The 18,261-nt window shown below is 40.5% G+C and overlaps 2 protein-coding genes across 2 annotated transcripts; both read right to left on the bottom strand.

Annotated features, from left to right (window-relative positions):
• Positions 1-19: 19 nt before the first annotated feature.
• npc1l1 (NPC1-like 1) lies at positions 20-12,048 on the bottom strand. Its single transcript, XM_054611778.1, has 21 exons — positions 11,877-12,048; positions 10,308-10,469; positions 9,225-10,136; positions 8,268-8,561; positions 7,378-7,601; positions 7,164-7,264; positions 6,892-7,064; positions 6,592-6,720; positions 5,884-6,066; positions 5,672-5,786; positions 5,294-5,559; positions 5,006-5,095; positions 4,720-4,910; positions 3,680-3,810; positions 3,456-3,585; positions 3,316-3,371; positions 3,076-3,226; positions 2,711-2,942; positions 2,029-2,142; positions 1,383-1,545; positions 20-1,272 (listed from the first exon to the last, which is right to left on the bottom strand). The coding sequence occupies exons 1-21, from the start codon at positions 11,916-11,918 to the stop codon at positions 1,031-1,033; spliced, it is 4,101 nt and encodes a 1,366-aa protein (XP_054467753.1). The 5' UTR covers positions 11,919-12,048; the 3' UTR covers positions 20-1,030.
• A 3,977-nt stretch (positions 12,049-16,025) lies between these two features.
• Positions 16,026-18,223, bottom strand: nono (non-POU domain containing, octamer-binding). The gene has a single exon (XM_054610271.1). The coding sequence runs from the start codon at positions 18,101-18,103 to the stop codon at positions 16,784-16,786; it is 1,320 nt and encodes a 439-aa protein (XP_054466246.1). The 5' UTR covers positions 18,104-18,223; the 3' UTR covers positions 16,026-16,783.
• Positions 18,224-18,261: the final 38 nt, after the last annotated feature.

Below are 18,261 nucleotides of genomic sequence, written 5' to 3'. Positions count from 1 at the left end.
AAAACGTTTGACATGCTCATTTATTTTTATTTTTCATTTGTAACTCATATCTGAATTTACTCATGCACTACATCTCTCAAATGTCAAAAAACTGATCCAGCCATGACATTAAAGACAAGTTCTGACAGGTATGTTGGATCTGGAGATAGTGAAGGGTGGTGACATTCAGAGCAGGATGCTCTCGTGACCAGTCAAATCCTTTGTCTCACAGAAAATGAAAAAATGGAAATATATCTGCTTTTAATAAGTATAAATAGTAATAATTGCATGTAAGGGTCCAGCGCTCAATTAGCTTAAAGGCTTTGCTAAATGCTGGAAGGGCAATAACAGGCGGTACATATAAAAACACCACACTTAAATCTGCATCATTTATTTAATCACGCAAAAAACCTTTTAGTCATATATACCTTTTTATAAGAATAATCTAGAGTATGGAAGCTTTTTTTAGTCCCAAAAATATCTTTTGATGCCAAATGTTTAAACTAATTTAATATTTTGTCACTGATTGCACATTTTCCAGCAATGCCACCTTACTGCTGTTAAATAAACTATAATATGAAAAGCTGGAGTGTGTGTTCCTTTTTAATCACTCTAAACAGTGCTAATGTGAAGTATTCACACAAAGAAAAATTACATTCAATACAAAAAATACAAAATGACTAATTCAAGAACTTCTGTCAACTTTCTGTCCTGTTAAACACTCCCACAATTGAACAATAAATCTTGCCCAGCTGTAGTGCTTGTGAAGACAGACGTGTAGTTTTTCCACAGTGAGACAGGAAGGTTGACTCTTATTGCAATAGTCCACTCTTGCATTGCTCAGAAATATTGCACAACTGTTTGTTGTTGTCTCCAGTCCCAACGTCCCATTTCTGATTGAGGTACATAGTTAAGTTAATAATTTCCATACCGAGTCAAATACATGACTCTTTGTTTGCGATCTCTGTCCTTTTCAGTGTCCATCCTTGTTCAGGTTGTTACAGAGGTATTCACTCATCAGAGCTTAAAAAAACTGTTCTGTTGTTGGTGCTCAGAAACGGTCAATTCTTTCTACTCTCTCCTCCTGATGCTCCTTCAGAATTTGTGAAGGTCTGCGGGTGTCTGTAGCGGCCTTTGTGGAGTTTGAGTCTGGGTCCTGTTTTATCTCATTGTTATCATAGCTCAGGTTGTCATAGACTTGTTTCATTTTGTTTCTCAGCTCCAGCTCCTTGCTGGCCTCCTTTGCTTTCTCCTGCTGGAGCTGCAGCAACACTGCTTTGTTCACACCAGGACCTGAGTAAAGAAAACATCAAGATGTGAAAAAAATGTATCCTGTTTGAATATACAGTAGTTCTTCAAACCTATTTGTTGCATACATAAACAAGCAGCTATAAAGTAAATACCGAAGTAGCTGAGCAGCACAGGGAGGAATACGAGTCCATGAGCCATCCCCAAAAGTGTAATGATAAGGTTCAATCGGAAGAAGAAGATCTGAATGAGTTGTGCTTTGGCAAACGCCAGCACAAGGATGCCTGGCAGGTTGGTCATAGCAACACCAGCAAATACCTACAGAGTACAAAACAAACATATATAACAAATATAACAGCTGTTTAAGTATGTGTATATTTATACAATCAACTGTGTGTGACACTAAAAGTGAATGTTTAATTCTATGTGACTGCCGTGACCCCTTCAGTCCACTAGGACTCTGTGTTCTAAGTCCTGTCTGCTATTTGTCTTGCAGGATCCGGGTCGTCAGCTAATGAGCTAAACCTGGGCCCAGTCTGGTTCTGGCTATAAAAACTCACCACTTTTATATGGTTATATTATATGGTATAATTATTTAAAAATTAACAAAAATTAACAAAACAAACGTTGAAGTCTGTTATCAGTAATGTAAGCATGTTTGGGCCTGTGTAGAAGTCTGAAGCAAACAAAACTAAAAAGCAGCCGTGTCAGCAGAGAAAGAGAGGGGACTCCATTTTAAGAGTTTTTATAGTCAGAACCACACTGGCCCTGGTGCCCTAGATTGCAATAAAGTTCACTTACCGCACTGCCCATGTTGGCAGTAGCCTCCTTTGCTCTTTCTACATGTGTGGGCTTAGTGCTGAGTGCAAAAGATCTTGTCATATGAGACACAAACTCCACAGAGATTCCCACCGCCTGGAAACAAAGAGAATGTAAATTAATAAGTAAGAAATTAGCATAGAAATGAATGGTGATTACATGGATTATAAGAATTTTGCCCTACTTAAAACAAAGAATAACATCACAGATTGTCCACAAGAAATGTGGAAAATGTCCAGCAATTTAGTTTGCACTTGTATATAGTTGGAGAACCCAAAAATTGTCAAAATCAGAGCATCAGAGGCTAAAATATCCTAAGTTTTAGTCCCTAGTATTGGTTTAACTCAAAAACCACTGGATCCTACATTTCTACAACTCAATAGCATCTTTCACTAGGTAGGAACCTGGGGAACACCCCGCTTATTAAACTCCACACCTCCAGTTTGTAACGCAGGCTTTCTCTTATAAATCTGAAGTCTCCTAGCCCAAGTCAAGGTAACCCCGTAACCATGACATCATCTGGGTTATTTATTTAAACTTTAAAATGCTCCCTCTAGAGACACAGCAGACATTGTACAATTGTCCTCACTGGATGAGTAGTGCCCCTCATGACAAGTACAACAGGCTTCATTTGTAAAAATCCCCATCACAGGCATGTTCTTACCGTGACCAGATTGATGAGGGCCACTGCGTTGTAATCTATGCCCCACAGTGTCATGACACCAACGGTATCTACGGTGATCATGATTATGGTGATCAGGTTGAGCAGACCGGAGCGCAGATCCAAACCCAGCAGCAGACAGCACACCACGAAGGTCGGCAGCAGACACAAGGAGATGTTAAAGAGTCCCTCTGGCACAATAGTCAGGTACTGCTCATAAAATACATTAGTCACCCTGGAAGAACGGGGGAAGAAGAATATTAGTCAGATATGACAGAATGCATATGTTTAATGACAGTTGTAGAAGTGATTATAGTTCTTGTAGAGGAGGGAAGATAAGATGGAGTTCTGGAGATAAAAGTACTTACGTGTAAGGAAATACTTCAAAGTCAGGTGAGGTGCCAGGTATTTTCCTCAAGCCCATTGTGATGTTGTGGGCCAGCTCTCTGGCCTTCAGCAGTGCAGCGGTGAAATCCTGAGAGTTGGTTAAAGGTGTGTGGTAAGCCATGAACCGCGAGGCTAGGAACACGGGGAAGAAAAGGTTTCACTAGCTGCACCGTTTCCATTTAAAAGATTAAGAGATCTTTGACTGCTTAAAGATGACTTACCTATAATTTCTCCATTCTGATCTTTCACCACAGCTTTGTCATATGCTCCAAGACCACTGTTTAAAAGGACAATAAGCAGTGAGAAAGTTGTTTTCATGTTCTACTGTTTTTGTGTACACACATGCCACTAGGATACACACCCTTTGGGGCACTGCAGGTCCGGCCTGTTACCCAGGAAGTCAGGGAGGAAGCGGTTGAAGTTTTCCACACTGGGCCTGAGGACGCCATCCGAAGGAGTACTCATACATTTTTTGGAACAGAGGAAAATAGCTGTTGAGACATGGGAGCAGAGTCGGTGTTAATAAAAGAAGGGTAATGTAAGTAATTCACAGTAAAGAATGTGTATTAATGTTATGATTCTCACATTCGGTTGCAGGACAGAACTGTCCAGCGTTTGCTGTACCGGGGCCGTACAGACGACAACATTTGGATCCAGGGTTCAGCCAATCAATGAAATCATCTACCCAGGAGTTAGCAGGAATAGCCAAGTAGGATCTACAGATCACATCGTCAGTGGGTTAAGGAAAGCAGAATACAAATATCCGTATTTCAAAAAAGAAATAAATGCGTTTTCTGTCCATCAATATTTACTGAGACTGAAATGTAAATAATGTCTGTATGATAAAAAATAAAGCTACAGTTGGCAGCTAGTAAGCTTAGTTTATCATCAAGACTGGAAACAGGGGGACACAACTAGCCACACAGACATGACGTTGTCCTCTTTTCATTTTGCTCTCGGCAAGAAAAGCCAATAACGGTATTTCCCATAATCTAAACTATTCTTTTAAATTTTCACATTATTGAAGTTAACACCATTTCAGCTCATTTTAGCCAGTATTTGTAAACTAAACTGTAAATAAATAGCCTTTTTTAGTCTTACATCTTTCACTTTCATATGATATAATAACTCTTGATAAGAAGAGCTTTACTGTTTACCAGTAACGCTAAGTAACTGATGATGCCAATGATAAATTAGCTCCATAATCTTTTTTATCTCGATACAGGCATAAACGTATCACTCCTACTAATCAGCCTGGTCATAACCACAATGCAGTAATTATAGGGGATGTTTTGAATGTTTGCTCTATGGTACGATCGGTTAGAGGCACACTTTATCTTCTCGGTGGCCTTCATGTAACCAAGTTCATCATTAACTGATCTGATTAGCTAGTATGTAAGAGGTTGCTACTGTGATATCAGCAGGTTCAAGGATCTTTCAAAGAAAATAGTACCTTGAAGGACAGAGAAATACTCTGCACTGAATGGAGCGGAGGAACTGTCTGATGTACTATATAGTTTAGCTGAGCAGCCAGATGTTGTTAAGACCTTAGATAAAAAAAAAAGGGTGCATATCTAAAAGCTTATAGTTTATCTTGTCCATGTTAAGAATATAAACAAACTCACAATTCAGGGTGGTCGGTGGCGTACTGGATCTTCTGGGTGAGTGAGAACTGATCGCAGCCCACGCTGGAGCAGATTGCATTCATGCCCTCCACAGAGGTGAAATTGAAGCCCTTTTTTGTTACAAAATAAACAGGGACTCCAACTTCAAAGTATTTGTACAGGTACTTGAAATAGTCCAGCATATAAGAGCCCTGCATCAAAAACAAAATATTCTTTGTAAGGTTACATTGAAACAGGAGTTTGTATGCGTTCATTTGTATATATTTATGTAGCAGTGCTTGCTGACCTGAGGCATAGCCAGCTCCTGATCCAAACCCACGGTCACATTAAACATGAGAAATACGGATCCACAGAGCATGAAGATGAAAACCACCATCTGAAGAGAACACAGAATGTCTTAAACAAATACCCAGTTAAAAGCTCTGGTGCATGATAAGCAAATACATTATTTTATGAGAGCATGAGCTTATGTTCAATGAACTTTAAAGGTACACCAGAGAAAACAGGTGGAGATTAACTGTTTTAGAAAGGACAATCTAATCTTATGATACATCTTAAGGGTTAGTAGCTTTACCACGATGATCCTGGTGTAACTGTGCAGTAGGACAGGGGCGTAGTATTTCCTCATGAGGGGCAGCAGGAAGCCCTCGTTTGGCTTGTTGGGACGCTCAGTTGACACTGTAACACAGCAGAGTAGTTCACAGTGGTTGTTGTCCTGGCGCCGGCTATCCAGGGACAGCAGCGCCACAAAGGCTGTCATCTGGAGGATGAAGTCCATCATCACAGCCAGAGCAGCGTATAGAGCAAAGGTCTTCACTGCTGGCATGGTGGACAAGGCCCCTTGGGTAGCAGAACAGACATAGTTCAAATCAAATTCAATGGTCCATCTTACACACTGTACGTGCACAGAATTGTATTGCTTTGCTCATGTAGTTTGTGCAAAAGGCCCTACCTAGAAAGAAGCAGATGGACTCGGAGAGACTGCACAGGAGCATGCTGGGAGCAACGTTTCCAAGGACACGACCAATCTGCTCCTCTCTCTTCTCTCCGGGCCGTCGCACATCTCTCTGCATAGGGAGAGAGGGATAACGTCGCTAAAAATGATACACATCTCTTACAAAATCAACAGTGCTGGACATCCTTTGTGCACACAAATGTACAAACCTGGTACTCCAGAACAAAGATGAAGATGTTGTCTGCTCCGACAGCGAGCACCAGGAATGGCACCACCTGCAAAACGACCAGCGAGGTGGGGATGCCGATCCAGGAGTAGAAGCCCATAGAGGCCAGGACAGAACAGCCGACCACCAGGATCCCACCCAGACCCACCAGAAACTTGGAGTCAACCTATAGTACGCAGAGATAAGATTCCAGATGTGAATCAACTCTATGTACCATATCTTTTGCTGTATCATGTCTTCTCTATTGTATAACTTCAGGGTCACCACAGAGATAAGAGCTTTACAGCTGACTCAACCATACTTCTGTAGTCTCTCCTTATTATGTTTGTGATAAGTACTGTTTTACTTTCTTGCTGGAGGGAATCAATGGCACATATTGTATGCCTCTTTTTTTGTTGTAAGCATGAATAATCTTTTCACCATTTAAGTATCATATGCTTTGCTATGTACCTGCTTATTGAAATGTAACACAAAGTGCAGATGAGCCTGATGGGGACTTCATTAGTTTAACACGTATTTGGTGATAAGTGTAAGACAAAGTCAAGGGATCACCAAAAGGTATTACAGTTGATCCAGAGTGGGACATGAATGTGTGTGAGTGGCCAACCAACTGCGATTGGATAATAGAAGCTGAGTAATGTGAAATACTGCATTATTAATAAAAGAAAGAAATTACTCTCTGAAATCTCACCAGTATGCGTTTCCATGAAGTGTATTCTCCTAATGCCACAGCAATGTAAACAAAGATTACAGCATAGCTGATCATGAAGATGGGGATGTCCTCTGCTGTTGTCCGATTAATCTCATCCTCCAGAGACCTCTGTAGACCGAGGGAGAAACCAGAGTCAGAAAAAGGATTAGGGGCTTCAAAAAGTCAGGTGGTATAAAAAAGGGAATGAACTCAATATGCCCCTTGAAAAAGCTGTAACAGTAGAAAACTGCACAGTTGTAAATGTTGTTGCTATGTGCCATATTCCATATTCCACTGTACCTCTGCCATGTATGCAAAGGTGAAGTTGTTTGCCGGGTTCTTCTGGTAGGCCTGGACAATTTTAAGAAACTCTGTCTCCCACTGCATCGCCACTTTGTACTTGAGGTTGTCACGAGCGAAGTTGTTGAGGGAGAAGGTCAGGATGAAAGCCTCAGCATTGGTGTAGTCGTCATCTGGCAAAAGCAAGAATTATAAAGTTCAATTGAGCCGCCCTTTTTGTGTTTAATGTACAGCTGTTTCATGTTTAGATGATGGTGCCAAAAATTACTCACTCTCATAGCCTCCCACGGCCAAAAAGGTGAAGACTGGAGCTCCGTAATCAGCCATGCAGCTCATACGTAAATTAGTGATGTCTTGGAAGGACAGGGGAGAGCTTGAGAAGTGATGGAAAAAGAACAAAGAAAGTTGAGTTAAAGCTCCTGAGCAATCACAGATCAATCAGTGTTTTTCATGTTTGATTTGAAAGTCTGTTTGATGAATCCTTACTTAAGGCAGTAGATTAAGTGGTCCCTCCAGTCCACCTCTTTGGTCACTCCCAGCTCTGTCATGTTCACCTTAGCGTTAATATTGTCCAGGCTGTTCTGGAAGTACTGTGGCAGGCTGTTGACCGCGCAGTCCGTCTGGGAGGGGTTGGATGGGTTCAGTGGTGCGAAACACACATCCTTCAGACTCGCTGTGCGGTTCAGATCCTCTGACCAGAACTCAATGTTCTAAATATGGCATAGAAGAGGCAGAAATGCATTAAAATCATACATACAAAAAAATCATACAGTCAACTTTCTGCAAAATATGTCAACTGTGTCTTTGTGGTGATCACGTAAGGTGCTGTTTTGATCCTTCAAGTGTAGTGTGCTTATTTAATCTTCTGAAGGATTCATTGTGTGGGTGGAAAATGTCTCAAAAAGTATAAAATGCAAGTATCCTTCAAATATAACCTAAGGCACACTATAGGGTTTGTGCAAAATTACAAAGCCTTTATTTTACAACATGAACATAAAACGATGCTGACTCATGACCAACGCGCTGCGACCAACACGGGTCTTCATCAAGGTTTTTTGTCAGCAGTAGCTTGCACACCTATATGGTGTTACACTAATAGAGTGGAGGGTGGTTCTCTATCAATGTGGAAGTCTATTGGTCCAAAACAAGTAAGTGATACAATATCAATAGAGTAGATAAAAAAGGGGGAGGGGAGAGAGAATGGTAGGGAAGGGGAATGTGAAGGAAGATAAAGAAAGAGAGAGGAGATGTAAGCAGGGAAAACCTAAACAATTGAAACAAAGATTAGATGTAATATAATGTGACTATTAAGTCAAGGTGGTATCCTTTCTTCATGTACACATGGTGACTGTCAATTTTGATTTTCATCTTTTTACCTGGATTTCTTTCTGGAGCGCCAGGAGCTCAATGACGAGATCTTTGGATACAAGCCCGCTGAAGTTCTGCTGTCCAAACAGCAAAGAGTCGTAAATGTGACCTTTTCTGCCTGGTGCTGTCAAGATCAGCTGGTTCGTCCTGAAGAAAGGTTCAAAGTGTGTGTCGTGGAAGTCCTTCTCCTGGCGAGCGCGGCTGTTTGAAGCAGACCACAGCTCGACTGGGTCAGTGGTGAGCTCAATGGACTTGAGGCCAGCAGAGAAAACGGCCACGAATATAGCCGACAACAGGAGCACCTTGAATAAAGATAAAATATATCCATATTAATATCACCTGGCTGACAACTTTTGTTTTTTTGATCGTAGGATTTTAATGTGTTTATAAAATATCTCAATTTTTGTTGAGATAATCTTGGTGAAAATGTCTGTACTATGCTTTTCTTTCAGTCCATTATGCTCAGTGTCCCAGAGACTGATCTGTTGATTAGCTACTGGGGAGCAACAAAGGTCAGACATTTTCAGATTTTACACAAAATTTGCTTTAAAGCAAGGTTATGTAACTTTTACAAACGAAAAGGATTCATCCACAACAAAGTTCAACCTTGCTCAATTAATACACTCAGAAGTTTCGCTGATACTGCCTTACTTGATCTGATATGACCAGCAGCTAATGGCCGCTAATGTTTGCTAATGTTGACTCACTTTAGACAGATACTTGTGTGTGGCCGGCATAACTGGGTCAGTTCACTGACCTAATGACTCTTTTTATCGGAGCTACGGTTCAACTATGAATACACAAAATCTGCATTTAGATTGCCATTGTGGCCAGAGTAGCTTTTGTTCTGCAAAAGTTACACAGTCTTTAACTTCTCTAGTAAATCAACAAAGCAGATGTCTGTATCAGTGCCTGATATTATGTTTTCTACTTTTGCTGGTAAAAAATACTTTGGCGAAACTAACCGTGAGAGGATAGGTGGCCATGAGGGTTCCCCAATGGCAAAACTCTTGGCTTAGGAAAGCTTGAGCAGCGAGGCTGTTCCTCTCAGCACAAGTCACCTCTGACGGATCAATGACTTGCTGAGTCACATCGTTACTGTTCTGGTCTTTGCCATTGCCTTTTCCCTTTCCTTTCTCTTCATCCTTTCTTCTCTGAGACCTCACCAAGTACGACACAAAGAGGTAGAAAAGGAAGGCAAACATCAGGACACAGAGTAAGATAATAGAAATCACGAGGAAGCCGTTTTCCCCCAACAGTTTGAAGGGGCCGGGCGGCGACGGAATAGGCGGCATCCTCGGGCACGACTCTTGGCAGTCCTGGCAGGAGCAGACCTGACCTCCGGTTGGTGTGGTCTCATTACAACCCAGAGCACGTCCATTGTAGGGAATCACACCCTTGGGTAGTCCCTCAGTGTCACCCTCTTTTATCAGTTGGAAGTCGATGTCCAGTGGTGCCAGGCCGTTACTGGAGTCTCCCTGGAAGTCGTACCAGTGCTGGGGGTTGCACAACTTGGCGCCATACCGACCACACATGGTGGCGATGGCGAAGCCTCCTGTGGCAGGGATCCTGACATTTTTGCACGACTGGAAGGAGCCGTCTGCGAAGGTGGTGCTTAGAAACGCCTGGTAACCTATCACGGCCTCCCTCGTAATGTTCTTGGTGGTGACGTTCATCACCTTAGTGACTTTTACTGTCTGGCTCTGGTTTGGGCTGCAGGTGTTGATGCAATGCAGGTGGGCAAAGTTCTCAGCACAGGAAGGGCAGCGGACCAGCACCGCCTTGGACAGGGCCAGACTCATTTCCAGGGTCGACAGCTGTTTGATGGAGCAGCAGGCTGTAGTGCTGCCCTCTCCACGGTCTAAGATGGGACACACCTGCAGCGAGAACAGATGTTGTTTAATAAACTGACACACTCACTTTATGTCAAAGGAATACTTTAAAAATGATTTAATCAAGAATAGAAAAAAAGACTTAAGAATAAACCTACTCTACCATGCTTTATTCAATCATGTTCTTTACTAAAACACTAAGCAGGATCTACAGACCTCTTTGAGTTTCCTGTAGTGAAGCCCTGTGAGGACTCGGGCACTGCTGTAGTTGAGACAGGGGACCATAGGAGGGAGGAGAGCTGGGCCTAACGACGGGTTACGACCACACTCCTCATAAAAAGCGCAGTAGCCCGGCTCATGTTGGGCCTCTGACAGCACCTGAACAGAAGAAAGATTTTTCACATAAGGGGAAACCACATTGTGTTGTAGGTAATTGAAAAATAAAGCACTAGTTAAAATCGAAATATCATAATTTTAAAGTGATATTACCTACAATTTTTGCAACTACTTTGCAAGTATACCCATGTTTTACAAAGAAACACCGTAATCAACATAAATACAATTACCATGAATAAAAGGTTGTGTGTCATAACTTTACTCATGACTTTAGCGCTATGGGCTACTGTGTCCTTCCATGTCAGCTTCTTAAAGCCATCTTGTAAGACAAATTAAACGGATAATGTTCAAGTATGTAAAAGTTTGAATATTTTGCGTTTGTTCAAGGTTATTACAACCACAATTTCCACAAATGAATAACAAATTGATACCTTATTTTCATATTAAGTCTTGCATGATATTCTTTCCATATAGTTGCATTTGTTATATTGTAAACTAGTAAAATGGACAATTACTTTCCATATGGCCTTCACTATTAGACTGATTTTTTTAAAGCTGTCAAAAGTCAGGTCTTGTTCTTTTTTTCTTTTTTTTCTTCGCGTCATCATGTATAGATATTTATGACTGATTTAGTTTTTACTTCCTTGTAACAGGACTATTTGAACAATTGTTCAAATGTGCTCTATTAATACAAGAGACAGATACGTAAAGAGCGATGTATTCATTTTTTATTATGAGCATTCATTCATCCAGGTGTGAGATAAACCAAAACCAAAGACGGAAAATACATCCCGGAACAATGTTACTGAAAGTTTAACACAATTTACTATAAATGAAAACAGACATCAATCTAGATAAAAGTCACAAACACCCGTTTATATTAGATTACTTATTAATATATGTTTTACTATTTCCTTAGAACCTTCAGGTGTAAGGAGGTTTGTAAATGCCAAAATAAACAAACATCAAACAAACAGATAAAGTTAGATACAATACACATCATAATATGTTATTAATTTTAATCAAATGACATATATCAATGTGTATTGTATTTGTTTGTGCATTTAATATCTTCCATACCATTGAACTTACAACTAAGGAAGAAATTTAATCTGAGGAGACATTTATATTACAGACTTAAAGTTCTTGGTTGCCTGCATAAAAACGTATCTAACCTTGACTTTGAATCAAAGAGGTGACATTACACGCAAATTTTAGTTTTGCTTTGGCCTTTATGGTGCTTTATTGCTGAAACATATTCAACCGTAGTCATTTTATGAATTCCATCATCTGAAAGTGTTTAAATTACAAAAGTAATTACATGTATTCCTCTATTTGTCCATCCTGGTCCCAGATTATACACTAGTTAAAACCTATAAAGTGTACAGTGTTGAGAATACAATTTAACTCAGTCACAGGTTCCTAAGAAAAATTACCCAAACAACTTACCACACAAGTCAGAAAAGTGATCAGGGCTGCGACATGGAACATGATTCCAGATTTTTTTCACCACCAGAAGAGTCAGGGTCCACAAGTACGCTGTGTAATTGAGTGTTTATAAGTCAATGCTGCCCTGTTGGACGATACATCAGAAAAAGTAAGACAATGAGAGACAGTCTCTCCTATCATCTATCTGCCCGTCTAACAGTGTTAGGGTTGGGGAGGTAGACATAGCACGACATGTAGAGGGTCATCAGTTCTGTGATGTCACACTTTTCTTATCTGGTCCGATGTGGTGGCTGGCCAATCACAGCTATGGATGACTCAATATCTCTGTCTGATAATTAACACGGGGGAGATTTCGATAGGGTTGCTTGGGAGATACAATAATTTTACAGGAATATCCGAAATAACAACCGCACCCAATATATGTTTACTGACGCTCTGCCACTTTTGGTCTACTGAAGTCCCATACACACATAAGCTGACCTGAAAACGATATGTTCACTGAATATGACCTTTAGACCGTCGTCTAAGTGACACTGGTGTGTGCAGTCTATCTGATCTGTAATGTACAGAGAGAGGACTATATCTGCTAATGTCCCAACAAGATGTTTTTTTTAATCACTTTTGTATAAATGTGTCTTATAACAAACCCAGTGACAAGAGCAGGCCACCATTCCAAGTCTACATGACTAATCACTTCCTGGATCGCATCCTACAATATCAGATCAACTTTGTAATAATGTTGTTATCACATGTCACATGCAGGTGCATCTGAGCTATCAGGGCGAAGGTGGATAAGCATTTCAATTAGTGATAAACAGAGATGGTAACAAAGACAAGAAGAAATGGGGCAGATATGGTGATGTTCTTTGTTCCTTCTTGTCACGACAACACACAGAATTTTGTAACTCGGCCAGCAAACAAAAAACTGCGGTAAGGTAAAATCCTGTGATTATTTATCTACTGTAGCAGTGACGGTCCATTGATGAAATTATAAAAAAGTACTTTGAACAGTGTTTGCTTTTAGTTTTTACAGTGTTTTAGGTCTTTGAATATATCAATTCTTATTTATTGATATAATGGATATAATTTGTATTCCCACTCTCTTATTATCATGTTTGAATAACTATGACAGTTGCAAAGAGTACTGTCAACCATTATTTATGAGTGCCTAGTTCCACATATGCAAGGGACCCATTCATAAATTGTTTTTACAAAATTAAATAAACATCCGCCTTTCTGAAAGAAGTAACTGCCTGGAAAATCCCAAATTCCAGTGCAGAGGCTGGATTTGAATGTGTGCTGCTGCATTTTGGGCTTCAGCGTATCAGTACGGACTTAACTACAAAGCTTGCATATACCGTATAGCTATGGTTTTAAATGTACAAAAATACTTTTTATGAAAACTAATTAAATATTCAAGAACAGACAACAGGGTCAACAGATGCTTTATACATGCAAAGGTTTGGCAGTTGTTTCTTTGCAAATCTGCATCATTAACAAAAGAGGGTATTTGATGCTTAATATTTTTAATCAATTTCAGCATTCAATATACATGTTTTGTTGGTAATAAACCTTTTTTTAATTAAGCATCATCATACCTAGGAAGTAAGAGTAACCAGTTGTTCCTTCAAGACACAAAACAAAACAACATGTAAAAACATTTGAGGGGAAAGCTTTTTATGTTGAACTGCTCATCTGAATTATCTGACAAAGGAAATTCAGGATTTGGACACAACGAGATCAACTGATTAACACATTAAATGTGATAAACTTTTTAAATAATTAAAGTAAAACAAAAAAGATAATCATCAATAATCTCAACAAAAAGGTAACATTTTAAGATACCTTTTGAAGGAAGTATTTATACTTCAAATAAATTCTACCTTGATGTTTACCTTGATAATGTTGCATTTCTTTTGAGGCTGTCAAAGAAATATTAATTTAATGCTGATTACATTTTTATTGTTCTCTTACTTGTGATGGTGTATCTGATTGCATTGTATTATACCATGTTTCTATTGTTGTTCCCACTGTCCTTTTTCATTGAAGTCTTCATAAAAGTCAACATGAACAAATCAACAAATATAATTTGATCGATTAAACTCATGATGCTAAATTACTTTAACATAAAATATTCTTAAATAAAAGCTCACTCTGTTTAATTGAGTTTCAAAGAGGAAGCAAAGGATGTTTATTCTATGATCCTAAATACATGAATAATTGAAGGACTACAGACATGGAATTTCCTACACAAGTACTACATACAGTTTTAATACATTTAATCAATTAATTGATTAATTAATTATATATCTTTGTTGCACAATATTTATTTTATAGCTAAAATTGAATAGAATAAGGTTTTTCATGCGAAGCATTTAATAGGTTCATAAAACATGACACTGTTGTTCATTTAAACCAAAACCAGCCACAATACAACACATATTACATTTTTATTTAGTTTTTTTGTTGTTGTTTCTGTGTGTGTTTTAACACTGAAATGACCACTTTACTCAATAAGTACTTTTATATTTCATGTGTCAGTACTGATAATACATATATTCTACTTTAATTGAAATACATATTTGTATGTATTAATTGTACAATTTGGTCTTAAGACAAAAACAAGGGGATTAAATATTATGTGCACTGACACTGTTTAACACTTTCCCTTGTCAAATTGTGAAAAGGATAAATATGAATATTGGTGGGCTGCACGGTGGTGTAGTGGTTAGCACTGTCGCCTCACAGCAAGAGGGGCCCGGGTTCATTTCCCGGGCCAGACAACCTTCTGTGTGGAGTTTGCATGTTCTCCCCGTGTCAGCGTGGGTTCTCTCCGGGTTCTCCGGCTTCCTCCCACAGTCCAAAGACATGCAGGTTAGGTTAATTGATGACTCTGAAATTGCCCGTAGGTGTGAATGTGAGTGTGAATGTTTGTCTCTATGTGTCAGTCCTGTGATAGGCTGGCGACCTGTCCAGGGTGAACCCTGCCTTCGCCCATTGACAGCTTGGATCGGCTCCAGCACCCCCGCGACCCTTAACTGGACAAGCGGTTACGGAAGATGGATGGATGAATATTGGTGTAACATGCCTTTCTGTGGTGCAAATGAAAAAGATTAAAACATAAGACCTGATATCATGTATAGTGTACTAATTTATCTGACAAGTAAAATTGCTGATTGAGTTTTAACAATTACGGACTATGATGCTGCATGGTGTGATTTATTTATTACAGTCTGACATTTATATATTATTATATAACTATTATGCAATTATGCATGTATTAGTATGTACTGTATATACAGAATGTCAAACATAAGGAATATTGGACAAAGATCCACAGCATAACTGTGCTTTTCTTTTTCTGATTATTTTCTTTCTTTTCATAATAAAAATAAAAATAAAAATAAAAATCTTAAAGAGAGAGCTGTAAAAAAATATCTTGCCTGCTATCCTCCAAGGTACAGGGTGTTAAAAAAAAGGCATTTTTGCTCTGAGAGCTTGCTGATCCAACATCCAGATAATACACACTTTCCCCTCTTTATGATCGAGTCCTTATCAATCACCATTTATGGAACTCTCATTGCACAGTCAGGATGGTCTTGACTTTTTGGACTCCGATACAGGTGAAGGGCAGTTTCCTCAGAAAGGTCTTTGCTATCAGCTAGGAACTGTCTGAGAAGATATAAAACCTTTGTGAGATGGAGCTTAAGACACTGCATTGGCTACCCGTATCTTTTAGAATACATTTTTCAAGTTCTTGTACCCGTTTATAAAGCTTAAAAAAACCTAAACCTCAGAGATTTTCTTTCATTTTATGTTCAATCACTAAGGTCCTCCACCACTGTTTTCGTCTAAATGTTTCCTTTGTGTCCCTTAAAAGCTCCGGTTAGTGTCCCGTTTGGTAGGTGGTGAATTTCCCGGCGAGTCAGCAATCAATATAGGTCCCAGGAAGCCATAGTTTGTGACACACCTTAATGCATTGGAGCCATTGTTACCACTTACACCTGTGTGTCCTCTTGCTATGAAATGTCATGATAACATATGCAAGCTATTGGTTGCTATCCTCGCTGACTGGAGATGACATCGCTGTATGACCAACTGACCTTTTTCACAGAAGTATCCCAGCAGGGCAAACACAGCTGAGCCTAAAAAAAATCCCTTATGTAACAATCAACAAATCAACCTCAATATCACTGTCAATGCATGTTTGTTAACTGTATTTATTTAGACTGACCAATAAACTAGATTAGCTACAGCTGTGTTGACAAATGTCTTATTACAGCAACTCACAGCATGTTAGTTTGTACTGCTCAACCTTTACTTTCATGACATTTTGCATCATATTGTGTCTACCTCATTGGAGTTGGATGGTATTGATTATATGCTGCCTTGAAATTGTGTTTAAGGCCATTGTTTCATCAGTGCCAGTTTTCCTTAAATCAATACTCTAATCAATGCCAGAAATCCATCTGACAGCTGTGACTATAGGCACTGAACCAACGACCAGAAGGAGACACGTCCTACGTGTACATTACCATCTTGTAGATAAACGGTGTATTTATGGTAACACATTAGGCTCCAAGCTGCTTTGAAAGACATTGAGAAATCTTTAATGTAGAAACAAAGTTCTTAGGGAATCATGAATTTATTCTAGAATAGTCAACATGTCCAGGACAAGAACACTTTCTATCCCTATGAAAAATACACCAATGTGAAATTATAAAGTAAAAGACATGGCTCATTTGGAGTTATGACATTTTAGTACTAAAGACATAACTCAAGGTACAAATAAAAAGGTAAAAAAAAACGAAAATACATGCAACAGTTTTCAAAGTTCAAAAAGTAACACTCACTACCTGAACTTTAAAATACAGAGAGTGAAAAGGGACAAAATAAAGACATGTGATTCAAAATCTGCGTTGCTTATTAGGTCCATAGTCTCCAGGCCCCGGGAGGCCTCTGGGGAAGCCACCCTGGCCTCCTCCGGGCATGTTGTTGTTTCCGGGCCCGGGCATCATTGGAGCATTCTCAGCGGCGATGCCAGGAGTACCTGCAGGACCAGAATTGCCACCCAGCGAGTTTCTGTTCATCCCATGATTGCCCATATGCATCCTCATGTCTTGCTCCCTATTTTCAGGGAAGTTGCCTCTGAACCCCTCCTGCTGCCTCTTCAGCATCTCCTCACTGCGCATCCTCATCTCCTCCTCTCGCCTCCGGCGTTCCTCCTCCTGCCGGATCTCGGCCTGTTTCCTCTTCTGCACCTCCTGATTGTGGAGCTCCTCCATCCTCCGCAGCTCCTCCTGCCGCCTCAGCAGGTCCTGTCTCATCAGCATCACTTGATGCTCGTGTCTAGCCGCCTCCATCTCAGCCTCCAGCTTCTCCTGGGCCTCCTTCATGTTGCGGTCCACCATTTCGTACTGCTGCTTCTCCATCTCCATCAGGGCCTTCCAACGCATGGCGTACTCAAACTCGAAGGAGCCCGCCTGAGCGAATCGTGGCGGCTGCTCACGCTCTTTGTGATACTGCTGGTTTTTGTTGATGATCTTTTCTGACAGTCCCTCCTCTTCATCGAGCTGTTCCATCGGTTCCACTGTAATAGGTCGTGGAAAAGCTGTGAGAAGATAGGCACCATCACTGCACTTATCCAAAGCCTTTCTTGCAGCTGGCTTTGAGGTGTACTCCACTATTCCCTTCCCCGTTGGCCTCCCTCGGTCATCCACTATGACCACAGCTCTTTCTATCTGACCAAACACACCAAAGGCCTCCTCCAGCAGCTCGTTGGACACAAAATCTGGCAAATTTTTCACAGTTAGGGCAGCACCGTGTGTTGCAAACCTCACTCGTATGGGCCTGCCTCTGAACGGAGCATCATCCAGCTCGGCTCTGGCGATCTCTGCTATGATCCTGGTCTCCAGTCGGATGAAGCCGAAGCCTCTTTCTTTGTTGATAAAGATTTCACTGGCCTTGCCATACTTGTCGAACAGCTTCTCGAGATCCTCCTCAGTGACCCCGGTAGGAAGGTTTCCTACAAACAACCTGCTGCGCTGGGTGAAGGTCTTCTCCCCGGGTTTCCTGAAGCTCTGCAGGTCCAGGGTTAAGGCCTCGTTGGGGTTGTTCGACTCGCAGGACTCCGGCTGCTGGCCATTGGAGTTTGTCCCTCCAGGTTTCTTCTGGTCTCCCGGGCGGTTGGACCCGTGGTTCTGATGTGGGCCTCTGTTTCCGTGCATTTTGTTAAAACTAATTAAAACCCGAGTCGACGAATCGCTCGACCAAAAAAAACACGCAAACTGTATGCAGAGAGTGGCGCACAAAGAGCTGCGAAAATGGCGACGCTATTGTGACGTCACTGCGACGCGACTTTGACGCGTTCTCTGTGCGACGATGC

The sequence above is a fragment of the Anoplopoma fimbria genome, chromosome 13, assembly GCF_027596085.1.
Source record: "Anoplopoma fimbria isolate UVic2021 breed Golden Eagle Sablefish chromosome 13, Afim_UVic_2022, whole genome shotgun sequence".
NCBI lineage: Eukaryota > Metazoa > Chordata > Actinopteri > Perciformes > Anoplopomatidae > Anoplopoma > Anoplopoma fimbria.
Note: the sequence above shows the minus strand (reverse complement) of the source record. Positions and strands in the feature narration are given on the sequence as shown.